Here is a 13784-nt window from a genome sequence, read left to right as displayed (position 1 = left end):
GGGTTTTCAGGTTTCTAGCTCATAACTGAGGTGAGTGAATCAAAAACGTCTAAATCTTAAAAGAAAAAAAAAGATGTTGTAAAAAATATGTAAAAATCAAGATCTGGTTTGTGTTTTAACAAACCAGGATTCAGATCTTAATGAATAGCTTTGCATACAAATTACAAGCAGTGCGACAGCAGCAGGTAATATGCTATTTGCCTTGAAAACGCACTAGCTCGGATCTTGAGAGGAATAAAGGTAGTTTTCCAAAAGATGACTAAGACTTTGGGAGCATCCTGGAGGCAATCTTCTCTTTGCCAGCGGATATCAAAGTACAGGAAAAAGAAACTTATTGAACATTAAAGCTTTGGATCCATAAATCCATAACACTTAATTCACAAATCAGAGGAGTACTGAAGAGAGAGCTTGACTATCAGCGGGCATGGCAAGCATATTGAAGAATGTATTTATGATACTGTTTGCTGGAGAATTCATAATGGGGATTCTGGGAAATGGATTCATTATATTGGTTAACCGTATTGACTGGATCAGGAACTGGAAATTCTTCGTAATTGACTTTATTAGTACCTGCCTAGCTATTTCCAGAATAGTTCTGTTGTGCATAATAATTTTAGGCATAGGTGTAGATGTACCTTGTGAAGAAATATGGAACAAGAAAAATCAACTAATAAGTTTTGAAATCCTCTGGACAGGATCCAATTATTTCTGCACAACCTGTACCACCTGCCTCAGTGTCTTCTATTTCTTCAAGATAGCCAACTTTTCCAACCCTATTTTCCTCTGGCTAAAATGGAGAATTCACAAAGTGCTTCTCATTATTGTACTGGCTGCAGACTTCTCTTTCTGCTTGTCTCTTCCCTTTAAGGATACAGTGTTTATGAGTCTGATCAAAAGCAAGGTAAACACGGAAAGAAATCGGACAGTGAGTTTCACAATGAGAACATATGAGTTATTTTTGTTTCATATGCTCCTGAACATAATGTTCATCATCCCCTTTGCAGTGTCTCTGGCTTCCTTTGTCCTTTTGATCCGTTCCTTATGGAGCCACACCAGGCAGGTGAAGGACAGAGGTGGGGATCCTATCACAAAAGTTCACGTGAGAGCCGTGAAGTCTATGATTTCATTCCTACTCTTCTTCTTTATGTACTATTTGAGCACTATTATGATGAATTTGGCCTATGTCATCCTAGATAGTTTGGTGGCAAAGATTTTTGCTAATACACTAGTATTTTTATATCCATCTGGCCATACATTTCTTCTGATTTTATGGACCAGCAAATTGAAACAGGCTTCTCTCTGTGTCCTGAAGAAGCTGAAGTGCCTGCATCTAAGGAAACCCACACACCCATAAAACATGCCTGAAATGACTGCGATTTTGTCAAGAGTGAAGATAATGAATAGAACTCCATGTACGTTTCTTTCCTTCCTCTCCACTTCCTTTATTCTGTTTTGCGACAAGGTCATTGAATCTTACTGAAAACATCTGCCTCGAATAAGTTAAAAGAAAAAGATTTTGTTGTGTGTCCATCAGAATAGTGATGATGTAATTAATTGTAAAATTAGAATATATCACCAAGGCAATGGGAATTTGATGAGAGACAAGAAAAGACTCGGGAAGACAGAAATTTACTTGTGGCTAGATTACAACTGTACAAAATTAAGTGTAGCAAGTCTCAGAGACAGAAAACCCCCAGAATTCATGAAATGAATATTTGGACATCCTAAAACCTTATTACCTGTGGCTGATGGCTAACCATGACTTAAAGTGGTATTTGGGAAAGGATGAACATAGAATGAACTGACATGACGAATTTTTGGTGATGCATCCACAGCATGTGCCTAGAAGTCCTGTTGGAGAGCCCATAAGAACGCTACTATTTCTTAAACATATGCCAAAGTTGGGGGCACCTGAGTGTCTCAGTCGTTAAGCGTCTGACTTCAGCTCAGGTCATGATCTCATGGTCCATGGGTTTGAGTCCCACATCAGGCTCTGTGCTGACAGCTCGGACCCCAAGCCTGCTTCAGATTCCATGTCTCCCTCACTCTCTTCCCTGCTCATGCTCATGCTCTATCTCTCTCTGTCTCTCAAAAGTAAATAAAACGTTAAAAATTTTTGAAAATATATGGCAAAGGTGGTTTCAAACAAATAAATGAATAAGAGGGAAAAACACAAGGCTTAGAAAATACAAGTTGTGCTCACTTGGGCAGCACATTTACTAGAAATTGGAATGATACAGAGATTAGCATGGCCCTACCCAAGGTTGATCCACACATTCATGAAGCACTCTGTATTTTTTTAAAACTTCTTTCATTTGTACTGTTCATTCAAATAAAATAGCTTGGTGCCTCTTACCCCCCAAAATACAAGGCTCAAAGTCTAGGGTACTACAGAGGTTATTTTGTATGAAAAAAAATACAGAAAACACAATGCAAAATAGTTTTATATTTTTCTTATTCCCCAGGTATAGTGCCAGTTTCGGTACCAATTATTACTCATTAATTCTGGGTTATCAGGAATCTCATGTTTTGACAGAGGTTGCTTGCTACCCCCAACCCCCAGTAAATAAAAATTTATTTTATTTATTTCACCTTTCTCTCTCATAGATGCTCTAGTTTTTAAGCAACAGGATTTAAGTTTGCTGTTTGACTTTCCATTGGTGTATGAGAAAAAATGTATTTATTTTTTTAAAAAATAAGTTGTTTTAAAGGCCTTTGGAATATATCATAGAAAAAGAATAGGGTATAACTGATTTTTTTTTTAATGGAGATGTAACTGACGTGTAACTGACATGTGTAAGTCTGAGGTATACAGAGTGTTGGTTGGATACATTTATATATTGCAATATGATTACCACTGTGGCATTAGCTAACACCTCTATCATGCTACATAATTATCAGTTCTTTTTGGTGTGTTGAGAGCAATTTAGATCTACTCTCTTAGCAAATTTGAAGTTTATAAGTTATGCTGTTGGCTATAATCACTATGTCGTACATTAGACTTCCAGAACTTATTTATCTACTAGCTGTAACTTTGTACTCCTAAACAACATCTCCCCAGTATCCTCAACCCCAGCCCCTCTTTTCGCATGTTCATCTTTTTTAGATTCCACATATAACTAACATACAGTATTTGTCTTTCTCTGCCTGACTTATTTTACTTAGCATAATAAGTGATCACTTGCTTTTGGTTCCTTCCTTGGGCAGTTTAATTTAGGTATGGGATGCCTACATTTTAAGAGGGTAGAATATTTGAAAAGCTTTGTCTAGGTGAGATATAAATGCACCTTATTTTCAAAAAGTTGGACTTCAGTAGCATGAAAGCAGAAAGCAAATTTATTCTTTCCCCCATGGCCCCTACAACCCTATTTTGTTGAGTTCTTCTTTTGCCAGGATAAAACCTTAGGCAGATCCTACAGCAGCTATAGTCACTCACGCATACGTCGCATCCAATCCAGACCAAAACCAAAGTTTAAATCTGTCATTTAATATCAAACTTTTCTTACTTACCTTTTTCAGATCCTATTCAAGCCTGAACACCTGATGTGGGAAAGGTTGTTTCATTGCTGATTCTTGTTCTTCTCCCCAGCATTCCTGCCGCTTTTGGTTTCTTTATGATTGCAACAAAGTTAAACAGCCAGTGTCCCCCTCGGGTTCTCTTTTGGCTAAAGAAAGCTGTCAATCATACCAGATATTTTAATGCAGACTCATTTTTTTGTAGGCATCTATGTCAGGGGTCCCCAAGGCCACCCTTATGTTTAATGACTCAGAGAAATGCTCAGGGACCTCAGAAAAAGCTATTACAGTCACAGTTACACTTTATTACGGTGCTACAGCAAAACAAAAAACAAAAAACAAAAATCAAAAGCATTGATAGATGAATAATTGCATATACTATGTTGATTTACTCCAATACAGATATAATGTCTGAAACAGTAGCTAGAAACTGGTTGAGAGACTGTGGATGTCTTTTGTAGCAGCCTAAGTTAGGAGTTTGATCCTAAGAATTGTAATTTTTCCTGTGGTATACAAATCAAACAGCGTTTGAAAGTTTAAAGCATTGATCTTTATTGTTGCAATCTATAACTTTCTCCAATATATCTAGCTGTGGAGTTTGCTTATTTGTTTTTTTTTTAATTTTTATTATTACTATAATTATGGGTGTTCTCTTTCTATTAAAGCCTCAAGAATGTCCTCAGTTTAGCCCTTGGAATACCCTTTCAATCCAGAGTTTTATTTGGCTAAGAGTTTTCCCCCATTATTTGATTATTTCTTCTCATTTATCTTCTTGTATTTTTAAAATACCAGCAGATAGACATTTATATTATATTATTATTTTACAAGTGTCCTCATCAGGACAAACATCCTGTCAGAATTTTTCTTTCTTATTTCTTCTGAAACATTTTACACAAATTATTAGGCTGGAACTTCCAGCTCACTAATTTGATATTCAGAAGAGTCTCTTCTCTAATTCAGCATGACTATACTAATAATTAAAGAGACAGATGTGATTTTAAGTTCCAAGGATTCTGTTTGCCATTTTACTATGCGATAAGATTATCGGTATATAGTTATGAAAGCCTATCAAATTCCTCTGATCTACCAACAGTGCTGGGTGTTATATTGATTTAGTATTCTGTGTCCTTTGCATTCCCTGCATTTTCTTGAAGGTTTGTTCTTTTGTGTGTTCAAGCTAGTATTTCTCTTTCATTGGTTTGATTTGCCTCAATGTGAATTTTTAATATCTATACGTGCGGGTGAAATCAGTGGGCAAGATTTAGCTCATGTATGTGATTTTCATTGTTGTTGTTTTTTGTGTGTTTGTTTTTGTTTTGTTTCTTGTCTTGACTAATATACTTATACTTTCAACTATTGTGTCTCTAATTTTCCACACTTAGAACCTTCAGCAACATTACACCTTTATGTTCCCGTCCAGCACATTTGATTTTATGACCTTAATCTAGGATATGCCTTCGTAGGTAGAGGGAACTAAAGTCAATTTTCTCACTCCAAGTTAAAGTCACCAGTTGCCTAAAGACCAGAGCATCATGGGTAGGAGACCCTGGGTCTGGTAATTATGTTGGACAAGGAAGTGGAGCTATGACTTTGCAGAATTTCTGTGGAGGCAAATGGACTGCTTGTTTTGGGGCAAATGGCGTCCTTTACAACTTGAAAGAAACTGAGATACTGCACAATTTTTCTTGATTTAGTTATTGGTCTTGTCATAAACCTTATCCCTTTTCTAACAAGACTATTTAACTTTTTCTTATGAACCCATAAGACTCCCTTATTAATTATGAATATTATCTCTGTGTGTCACAAATGTTGCAAATATTTTCCAATAAATTATTTCTTTTTTAAAATTTTGCATATGGTATTATTTTTCATGGAATTATTTTACCGTTCTATGTGCTAAATTTCTCCCTTGTTTCTTTTATGGTTCTGAGATTTTGTTCTTTATGTTTTTCTTAATTGAGTATAATTAATATGCAGTGTTATATTCGTTTCAGGTGTACAATATAATGATTCAGTATTTCTATACATTATTCAGTGCTCATCACCCTAAGTGTCCTCTTAATCCTTTATTTCATTCATTCCCTACCAACCTCCCCAGTTCTGGAATTTTGAATTCAGCTCATAAGAGGACTTTCACATTCAATTTTTTAAAAAAATTTTTTTAACGTTTATTCATTTTTGAGACAGAGAGAGACAGAGCCTGAATGGGGGAGGGTCAGAGAGGGAGGGAGACACAGAATCTGAAACAGGCTCCAGGCTCTGAGCTGTCAGCACAGAGCCCGATGTGGGGCTCGAACTCACAGACCACGAGATCATGACCTGAGCCGAAGTCGGCCGCTTAACCGACTGAGCCACCCAGACACCCCTTTCACATTCAATTTTTAAAAAATATCTCCCTAATTTGTTTGTTTTGTTTTTTGTTAGTTTTTTTTTTTTTTTTTTTTGTCTCGTATGCATGTTTTTTTAACTGTTATATCTTCAAACTCCTAGTTACTTTCATATACTTTGTGAGGTAGGGAATCTGACTAGTTTGAATGGATGGCCAATAAACTTTTAAGTAATGTACCTTTATGTAAAGATAGCAAACTCCAATGTCCACAGTGGCCAGGAATGGTATAAATGTGTGAAGACATTGGTAGTTAGAGCTAACCGTGATGAACTTTTGTATGTGTTCCTCATAATTATGTTCAAATTTATTTTTTAAACAGTCAATGTCAGATCAGTCTGCCAATGTGTGGCCTCTCATTCTTCTTGAGTTTCTTATCGATTCTGCAACATTTACTCTTCTAAGGGATTTTCAGAATCAACTTCTCAAATCCCATAAAATATACTGTTGGGATTCTTACTAGACTTGCACTGAACTTATAGATTTCTCTAAAACATATTGAATTTCCTTCTCTTTTTAAAAAATGTTTATTATTTTGGAGACAGAGAGAGAGAGAGTGGGCAGAAGCTGGGGAGGGGAGAGAGAGAGGCGGACAGAGGATCCAAAGAGGGCTCTGCACTGCCAGGAGAGAGCCTGGCATGGGGCTCAAACTTGAGAGCTCATGAGATCGTGACCTGAGCTGAAGTCGGACACTTAACCGACCGAGCCACCCAGGCAACCCTGCATTTCCTTCTAAGAATATAACATCCAAATTAGTTTCCATAAACCCTCTTTTAGGTTATTTAATAACATTTCACAGTTATTCTTTCCTTTTAGGTGTTCTGCTTTTTTTTTTTTTTATTGACTCTATTCCTAAGTCTCTTTTAAGTGTCCCAGCTAATTTTAAATATGATTTTTTTGTACTGTATTGTACTTGAGATGAGAAAACTAAAACTTTTGTTTAGAAAGCTGTTGTTACTAGATCTGTGCAGTTTGATGAGCTAATAAAGAAAGGCAAAATAGGGGTGCCTGGGTAGCTCAGTCGGTTAAGCGGCCGACTTCGGCTCAGGTCATGATCTCGCGGTCTGTGAGTTCGAGCCCCGCGTCAGGCTCTGTGCTGACAGCTCAGAGCCTGGAGCCTGTTTCAGATTCTGTGTCTCCCTCTCTCTGACCCTCCCCCGTTCATGCTCTGTCTCTCTCTGTCTCAAAAATAAATAAACGTTAAAAAAAAAAAAAAAGAAAGAAAGGCAAAATAGTATTATCCTGGAACTAAGTTCCAAGTTATCACAATAGTGGAAATAGTGGGGTAAAGAGTTTGGAAGTAAAGAGATATTAAAGAGTTTCTGTCTGGAAGGAGAAGAGTATAGATGTTGATCAATATTCCATTGGTGACTATGAATGAATTTTTGAATATGAATTAATAACTTCTAAAGTAAGTTAAAAAGCAAATGATAACTGAGATTCATTCATTCATTCATTCATTCATTTTTATAGGAAACAGGAAATGTGCTTACAACTCCAACATAAAAAGAATTGGTGAAAATACATAAGAAAATCACTAACACTCCTCAAATAAACAAGTTATGAATATGAACAGATACTTCACGATGGAAAAACACCATGTTCCACTTTCCAAATTAAGTATTTTTTATTAACTAATGGTAGTAACTTTGCACAGGCCAATAACAATTTGGATTGAAAAACATGCATCAGGGGCGCCTGGGTGGCTCAGGCGGTTAAGTATCCATCGACTCTTGATTTAGGCTCAGGTCGTGATCTCACAGTTCCAGAGTTTGAGCCCGGCATTGGGCTCAGCACATCGGGCCAGCGGAGCCTGTGTGGGTTTCTCTCTGTCCCTCTCTCTCTGCCCCTCCCCCGCTTGTGTTTTCTCTCTCTTTCTCTCTGTGTGTCTCTCTCAAAATACAGATTTAAAAAGAAAAGAAAATATGCATCAGAAAATGTAAAAATGCTTATACATTTAAAATCATAATCTAGGGGCGCCTGGGTGGCTCAGTCGGTTAAGCGTCCGACTTCAGCTCAGGTCACGATCTCACAGTCCGTAGTTCGAGCCCCGCGTCGGGCTCTGGGCTGATGATGGCCCAGAGCCTGGAGCCTGCTTCCGATTCTGTGTCTCCCTCTCTCTCTGACCCTCCCCCGTTCATGCTCTGCCTCTCTCTATCTCAAAAATAAATAAACGTTAAAAAAATATTTTAAAATCATAATCTCATGGGCTGAAGTTTCATCTAAGAGTAATATTTACATATACTTAGATAAATATTGCCGTACTGTACATAACAGAGAAAATAAAGTAGAACAAGAAGGAGATAAAAGTACCCTCATAATAAAGGATTACTTGAAATAAAAGTGTTACAGGTCCTGATGTAACGTTAGTAGGCTCTTAGAATCATTGTTGTGGACAATTTATAAAACTCATAAAAGGCCTTAGCTTCTAAAGCTAGTAATTAAAAAGTAGACCTCAGCATTACAAAAATAGTATGATTATAACTGTGTATAATGATAACTCATGAGTAGCTAAATATTAAAATAGTGGAAGGAAATCAGTATAAATATTAACACATGATTGGTATTTTAATTTTTATCTACTTTTATATATGTCTAAAACTTTCTATGATTGTGTTTATTCTAATCCAGCAAATTTTATTGTTTACTACTTGTCAGGTTTTGCATTTACTGAGAGGATTTTGACAGTGAAACATCAGAATTTTGCTTCTATACAAAAAATGACAGCCCACAAAACAGTAATAATAAAGCACAAAATATACTATAATCAGAGAGATACAGGATGGAAAAAAAAAAAAAAAGGCACCAAATCCAATTTTAGATGAAGAGGAAGATTTTTCGAAAAGTCAGTTTCTTTTTTTTTAATGTATGTTTATTTTTGAGAAAGAGAGAGAGAGAGAGAGAGAAAGAGAGAGAGAACGAGTGGGGGAGGGGCAGAGAGAGAGAGGGAGACACAGAATCCGAAGCAGGCTCCAGGCTCATCAGCACAGAGCCCCACGCGGAGCTGGAACTCACGAACTGTGAGATCATGACCTGAGCCAAAGTGGGACGCTCAACCAACTGAGCCACCCAGGCACCTCAAGACGGACATTTTTCTAGAAGCAACTGTATCTAAAACAATATTTGCAAGAGTCAGAAGAGGGATGAGTGCCAGGAATAAAGCATGAAAGTATCGATGCATTTGGACTTTATCCTGAAAATAGCGGTCAGGTTTTCGCTAAAGAAGACCACATACACACTTGAAGGAAAGGATTGCTATAAACGGATAAGACTGTAAGTCCAGTGAATGATAAGGAGACTATTCTTCCAGGCTGTGGCAAAAATGATGAGAGTCTGAACTAAGATAGTTGCCACAGGCTTGGCGAAAAAGGATAGATTTGAGAGCTATTAAGAGCATGAAATTAACTGGTTTTGGTAGCGAGTAACAGTGAACTCAGCTTGGCATAGATTTCCGGCTTCTGTGACTAGATGATCTGCAAAGGACTAGGAGCCATAATTGCAGAACTGATATTGGATTTGTCTGAGAAATTAAGAACTAGCCTTTGTGAATTCTCCCTAGTCTATGGAATGACTAATCCAACATAAAACAATAGAATAGAGAAAGAGATTTATTTTGGGTACACTGGAGGGTGGAGGGAGAAAAAGAGGTGTCATTAATCCCCTAAACTCTTATTTCATCCCTGGTCCTCAGGGCATGAAATACGTTCCTCCGAACGTATTTTGCTACCAACAAACAGGATGGTGAAACTCTTCTTGGACCGTGTGTAGATTGTTGGTGGGCCCTCCTTTATGGTAGATTTGTCTGTGTTTAGAAGGTTAAGTGCTAAGGTTCAATTAGTCCCAGAGCATCCTCCAACTAGCAAACTAGCTAACTAACTAGCATCTTCTTTGCACGAATATATTTACACGTCCCTGTCCCCAGGGCAGGATCTCCTCCCTTGGGTTAGTTATGTCATTATTTGAATCTTTCTACTATTAGTTTTCTTGAAAGACCCAGTCTGAAAAGTGGGGGGTGGGAATGATATCTAACTACTTTGGGTTCAACCTCATTGAAGACATTAATAAATCAAATTCTTTTTTCTCGTTGAATTCAAATGATCAGAACAGATATCCCTCAGGTGTTTTGTACTTAAAGCAGAAATATACACAATAGATAATCCTAAAGATAGATATACATTTTAAGCATTTGTGCCAAGATGCAGTAATCTTCATATCCTCCGGAAAAATTTCCATGCTTTAGCGAACATTTCCCTTTTTTCCCTTGTCCCCCTACTCGCTCAAGAATAAAAAAAAAAATTGAAGATTCTTCTACACTCTCAAGAAGGCTTTTGAAGAGGGGCGCCTGGGTGTCTCAGTCGGTTAAGCAGCCGACTTCGGCTCAGGTCATGATCTCGCGGTTCGTGAGTTCAAGCCCTGCGTCAGGCTCTGTGCTGATGGTTCAGAGCCTGGAGCCTGTTTCGGATTCTGTGTCTCCCTCTCTCTCTGACCCTCCCCCATTCATGCTCTGTCTCTCTCTGTCTCAAAAATAAATAAACGTTAAAAAAAAAATTAAAAAAAAAAAAGAAGGCTTTTGAAGAAATTAGAGAAGTTCAGTTTGGGCATGTATAGTTTGGAGTATGTGTGTTTCATTCCAAGAGATGACCGGAAAGGCCTACGTTTCCTTGGGAATTATGATACCAAGGTTAGATTTCTATATTGCTTGCCAAGTTTTCTGAAAATTACAAATCCTGTGTTTTACTCTGTAATGCAGTGACCTGCACGATGAGTGTATAGTAATCAGAAATGTAGGGATTGCTAGCTTTACCTGCATGTGGAGATATTTTAACGTGGTGAAAATTAGTGTTGGGGGTATTAAAAAGAAAACCACAGGTCCAAAATGGTATGTCACTTGGGTTAAGGTCCCAAGTCAATAAACCAAGACTTAATACCTAACCTAACTGTAGTTTTCAACCCACCCTAAAATATAACCTTTAACCAATCAAAATGGAATTTCCTGATCAGCCCTAGGAAATTTACTGATAGCCCCCTTCCATTCCCCTTAGGAAGGTGACCTTGCCTAAAACAATGGATCTTTGTTAAAATCTTCCTTTTTTCCACTTCCTCTCTACCTTTAAAAACATTTCCTTTTCTGTAACCCTTTGGAGCTCCCCGCTACTTGCTAGGTGGGATGCTGTTTGATTCATGAATTGATTAATAAAGCCAATTCGATTTTTAAGTTTTACTCACTCGGTTGAATTTTTGTCATTTGACAGAGGTACCTATTTCACAATTTAGACTTGCAAACCAAACGAAGCATCTCCTTGAAAGAGGAGAGGGATTTTTATTCAAAAGAGTGAAAGTTAATCCGTGCCTTTATTTACATATTAGCAAATGAGAACCTGGTCTTTCAACCATCTCTCTACACAGGCTATTTACAGTTTCTGGCTGACATCTGGACCAAGACTGGAAATCCTCAGCAGAGCTGGTTGGAAATGTTCAATGGCTGTTACAGAGAGTGATTCCACAGCTGCATTGCACGTTACTGGGCTGCATAGCAAAAAAGAGCCACGGTAAAAAACAAGTAGGATACTATTGCCTAATTAAACATAAACTCCATACCGTTATCTAGTAAATCATGTGGGTATCAGTCAACAAACTGCAGATTAGAGTCTTCCATTTGCAGCCATGTTGAATACATTAAAGAAAGTTCCCATGGGTGTAACAAGTGGGACATAATGGGTATTTTAAGGAATTGGATTCATTGGACTCGCAAGTAACATTTTCTGGCTTAGAAACCAGAAGTTATGCTTGGTTGCGTTTGTTCTTATTAGTTCGGACTTTGCTAGGATTAGTCGGTTGTGGCTAACAATTGTCAATTTGTGTTCAGTGCCATTGTATGGGAAACTCCCCGATACTATGGAAAGAAGCCATGTCCTAACTAGTATCTGGATACTACCTAACCTCTTGAACACTTGTTTTGCTACTTGTCCTGATGTCTTTTTTTTTTTTTTCCCTTCCTGAATGCCTATTTCTCCGATTCACTTTCCCTTTGGCTAAAATGGAGCATTAATGAGGTCGTTTTCATGCTTCTGCTGGTATCTACAACCTTCCTGTTCATGAGCTTCCCTTTGCTACATAGTTTTGATGTCTTCTGATATCATCTCCAAAAACAATAACAAAGAGAGAGAGAGAGAGAGAGAGAGAGAGAGAGACTGTGGGTGCACTTGTGAGTGAGGGAGGGGCAGAGAGAGAGAAAGAGAACCCCAAGCAGGCTCCACACTGTCAGCACAGAGCCAGATGCAGGGTTCAAACCCACAGACCGTGAGATCATGTGAGACTCTGAGCCAAAATCAAGAGTTGGCCTCTCAACCAACTGAGCCACCCAGGCGCCCCCAAGTAACTTTTATTTAAATAATTAGTATGCCAAGGTGGCACATTGTAGGGTGGCCTGCTTTGGCCCCGACAGGTTCCTCTGTCCTGTCTCCCTTTCCTTGATTTTCCTTTTTACTGCTGCTCGTTCCTTGTGGAAATACATGAAGCACATTGAGCTCATCAGGGATTCCAGAGGCCCCAGCATGGAGGCCTATTTCAGAGTGATAACAACTGTGTTTTAATTTCTTGTGTTCGTTGCACTGCATCAATTTACCTTTTTCATGACACTTGTAGGAGTATTTTTGGTTACAGAACAAGCTGGCTTGGTTTGGATGTTTGGTTACATGATAAGAATTCTGTAACTTTCAGGTCGCCCACGTCGTGATTTTTGGAAACAGCCAACAGAGGAAATTCTTCTTGGGGATTCTTTGGCACTTGAAGCATTATCTGAAAGGAAAGGCACTTTCAGCTACACAGGTCGGCCTGTGAGAGAAGGCGGCAAGAAGTCTGTGTGATCTTCCTTGATTCACCGGATTCTTCCTTTCGTATCTATACTGTGTCACTGAGTATCATTTCAACTCTTCCTAGATGTGGACCCATTTCACCTTTATGGTTCTGAAGCAATTTCAGGAACTGAGGACGAGAGACGATGAATTATAATGAAAGATGCCTCCGCTGCTCTTATCACTTAGGAAATTCCAAGAGTTTTTGGGAACTGTGTGCCAGGAACCATGGATGGAAGACCAAAAGACATATTTATCTTAAATTATATTACAGTACTTTTATATTTTTGGAAGTACATCTTCAGTGCAAATTCAAATAAACCCAAACTGAAACCCCTCCAGAAATAATTACTTTTCATAGTTTTGTGTATCTAGTGTTTCCTTAGGCAGACTCCAGCATGTACATTTTTTAAAACTTTTATTAAAACTTAAAAAAAATATTTATTTATATTTGAGATAAAGAGACAGAGCACAAGCAGCGGAGTGGGAGAGAGGGAAGGAGACACAGAATCTGAAGACAGGCTCCAGGCTCTGAGCTGTCAGCACAGAGCCCCATGAAGGGCTTGAACTCACAGACTGTGAGATGGTGACCTGAGCTGAGGTCCGATGCTTGACCAGCTGAGCCACCCAGGAGCCCCACAAGCAAATACATTTTTGTTTTCCAACATTTTTGCAAGAAAGCTAAATGAAATAATTATCTTATATTCCCCCTCTTCTCCCACACACTTACTAGAAAAAATATATAGGCATAGTATTATGCTACAGTTTGTGTTTTATCAAAGAATTTGAGCATCTAACCAAAACAGGTATTTCTGGATTCTGGCATAGTTCATAGAATTCTTGTTGTTATTAATAAAATTTTGGGTGGGAGGAAGGGGAGGGTGGGTGATGGGTATTGAAGAGGGCATCTTTTGAGATGAGCACTGGGTGTTGTATAGAAACCAATTTGACAATAATTTCATATATTAAAAGAAAAAGAATAAAGATATATTGCAAACAGAAAAAAATTTCACAGCACTTATATTAAT

General features: G+C 38.1%; 1 protein-coding gene and 1 non-coding gene across 2 annotated transcripts; both read left to right on the top strand.

The window, feature by feature from the left end:
- The first annotated feature begins 424 nt into the window (after positions 1 to 424).
- LOC132660370 (taste receptor type 2 member 8-like) lies at positions 425 to 1354 on the top strand. Its single transcript, XM_060604365.3, has one exon. The coding sequence runs from the start codon at positions 425 to 427 to the stop codon at positions 1352 to 1354; it is 930 nt and encodes a 309-aa protein (XP_060460348.3).
- Positions 1355 to 2195: 841 nt separating this feature from the next.
- Positions 2196 to 2299, top strand: LOC132660461 (U6 spliceosomal RNA). Its single transcript, XR_009601807.3, has one exon. It is a non-coding gene; the product is annotated as a U6 spliceosomal RNA (small nuclear RNA).
- Positions 2300 to 13784: the final 11485 nt, after the last annotated feature.

This window comes from Panthera onca, chromosome B4, assembly GCF_046562875.1.
Source record: "Panthera onca isolate mPanOnc1 chromosome B4, mPanOnc1 haplotype 2, whole genome shotgun sequence".
NCBI lineage: Eukaryota > Metazoa > Chordata > Mammalia > Carnivora > Felidae > Panthera > Panthera onca.
This window is presented reverse-complemented; position numbering and strand designations above follow the sequence as displayed.

What these genes read in the sequence shown, in the direction of transcription:
- LOC132660370 (XM_060604365.3), top strand. Translation starts at nt 425, where the DNA reads ATGGCAAGCATATTGAAGAATGTATTTATGATACTGTTTGCTGGAGAA.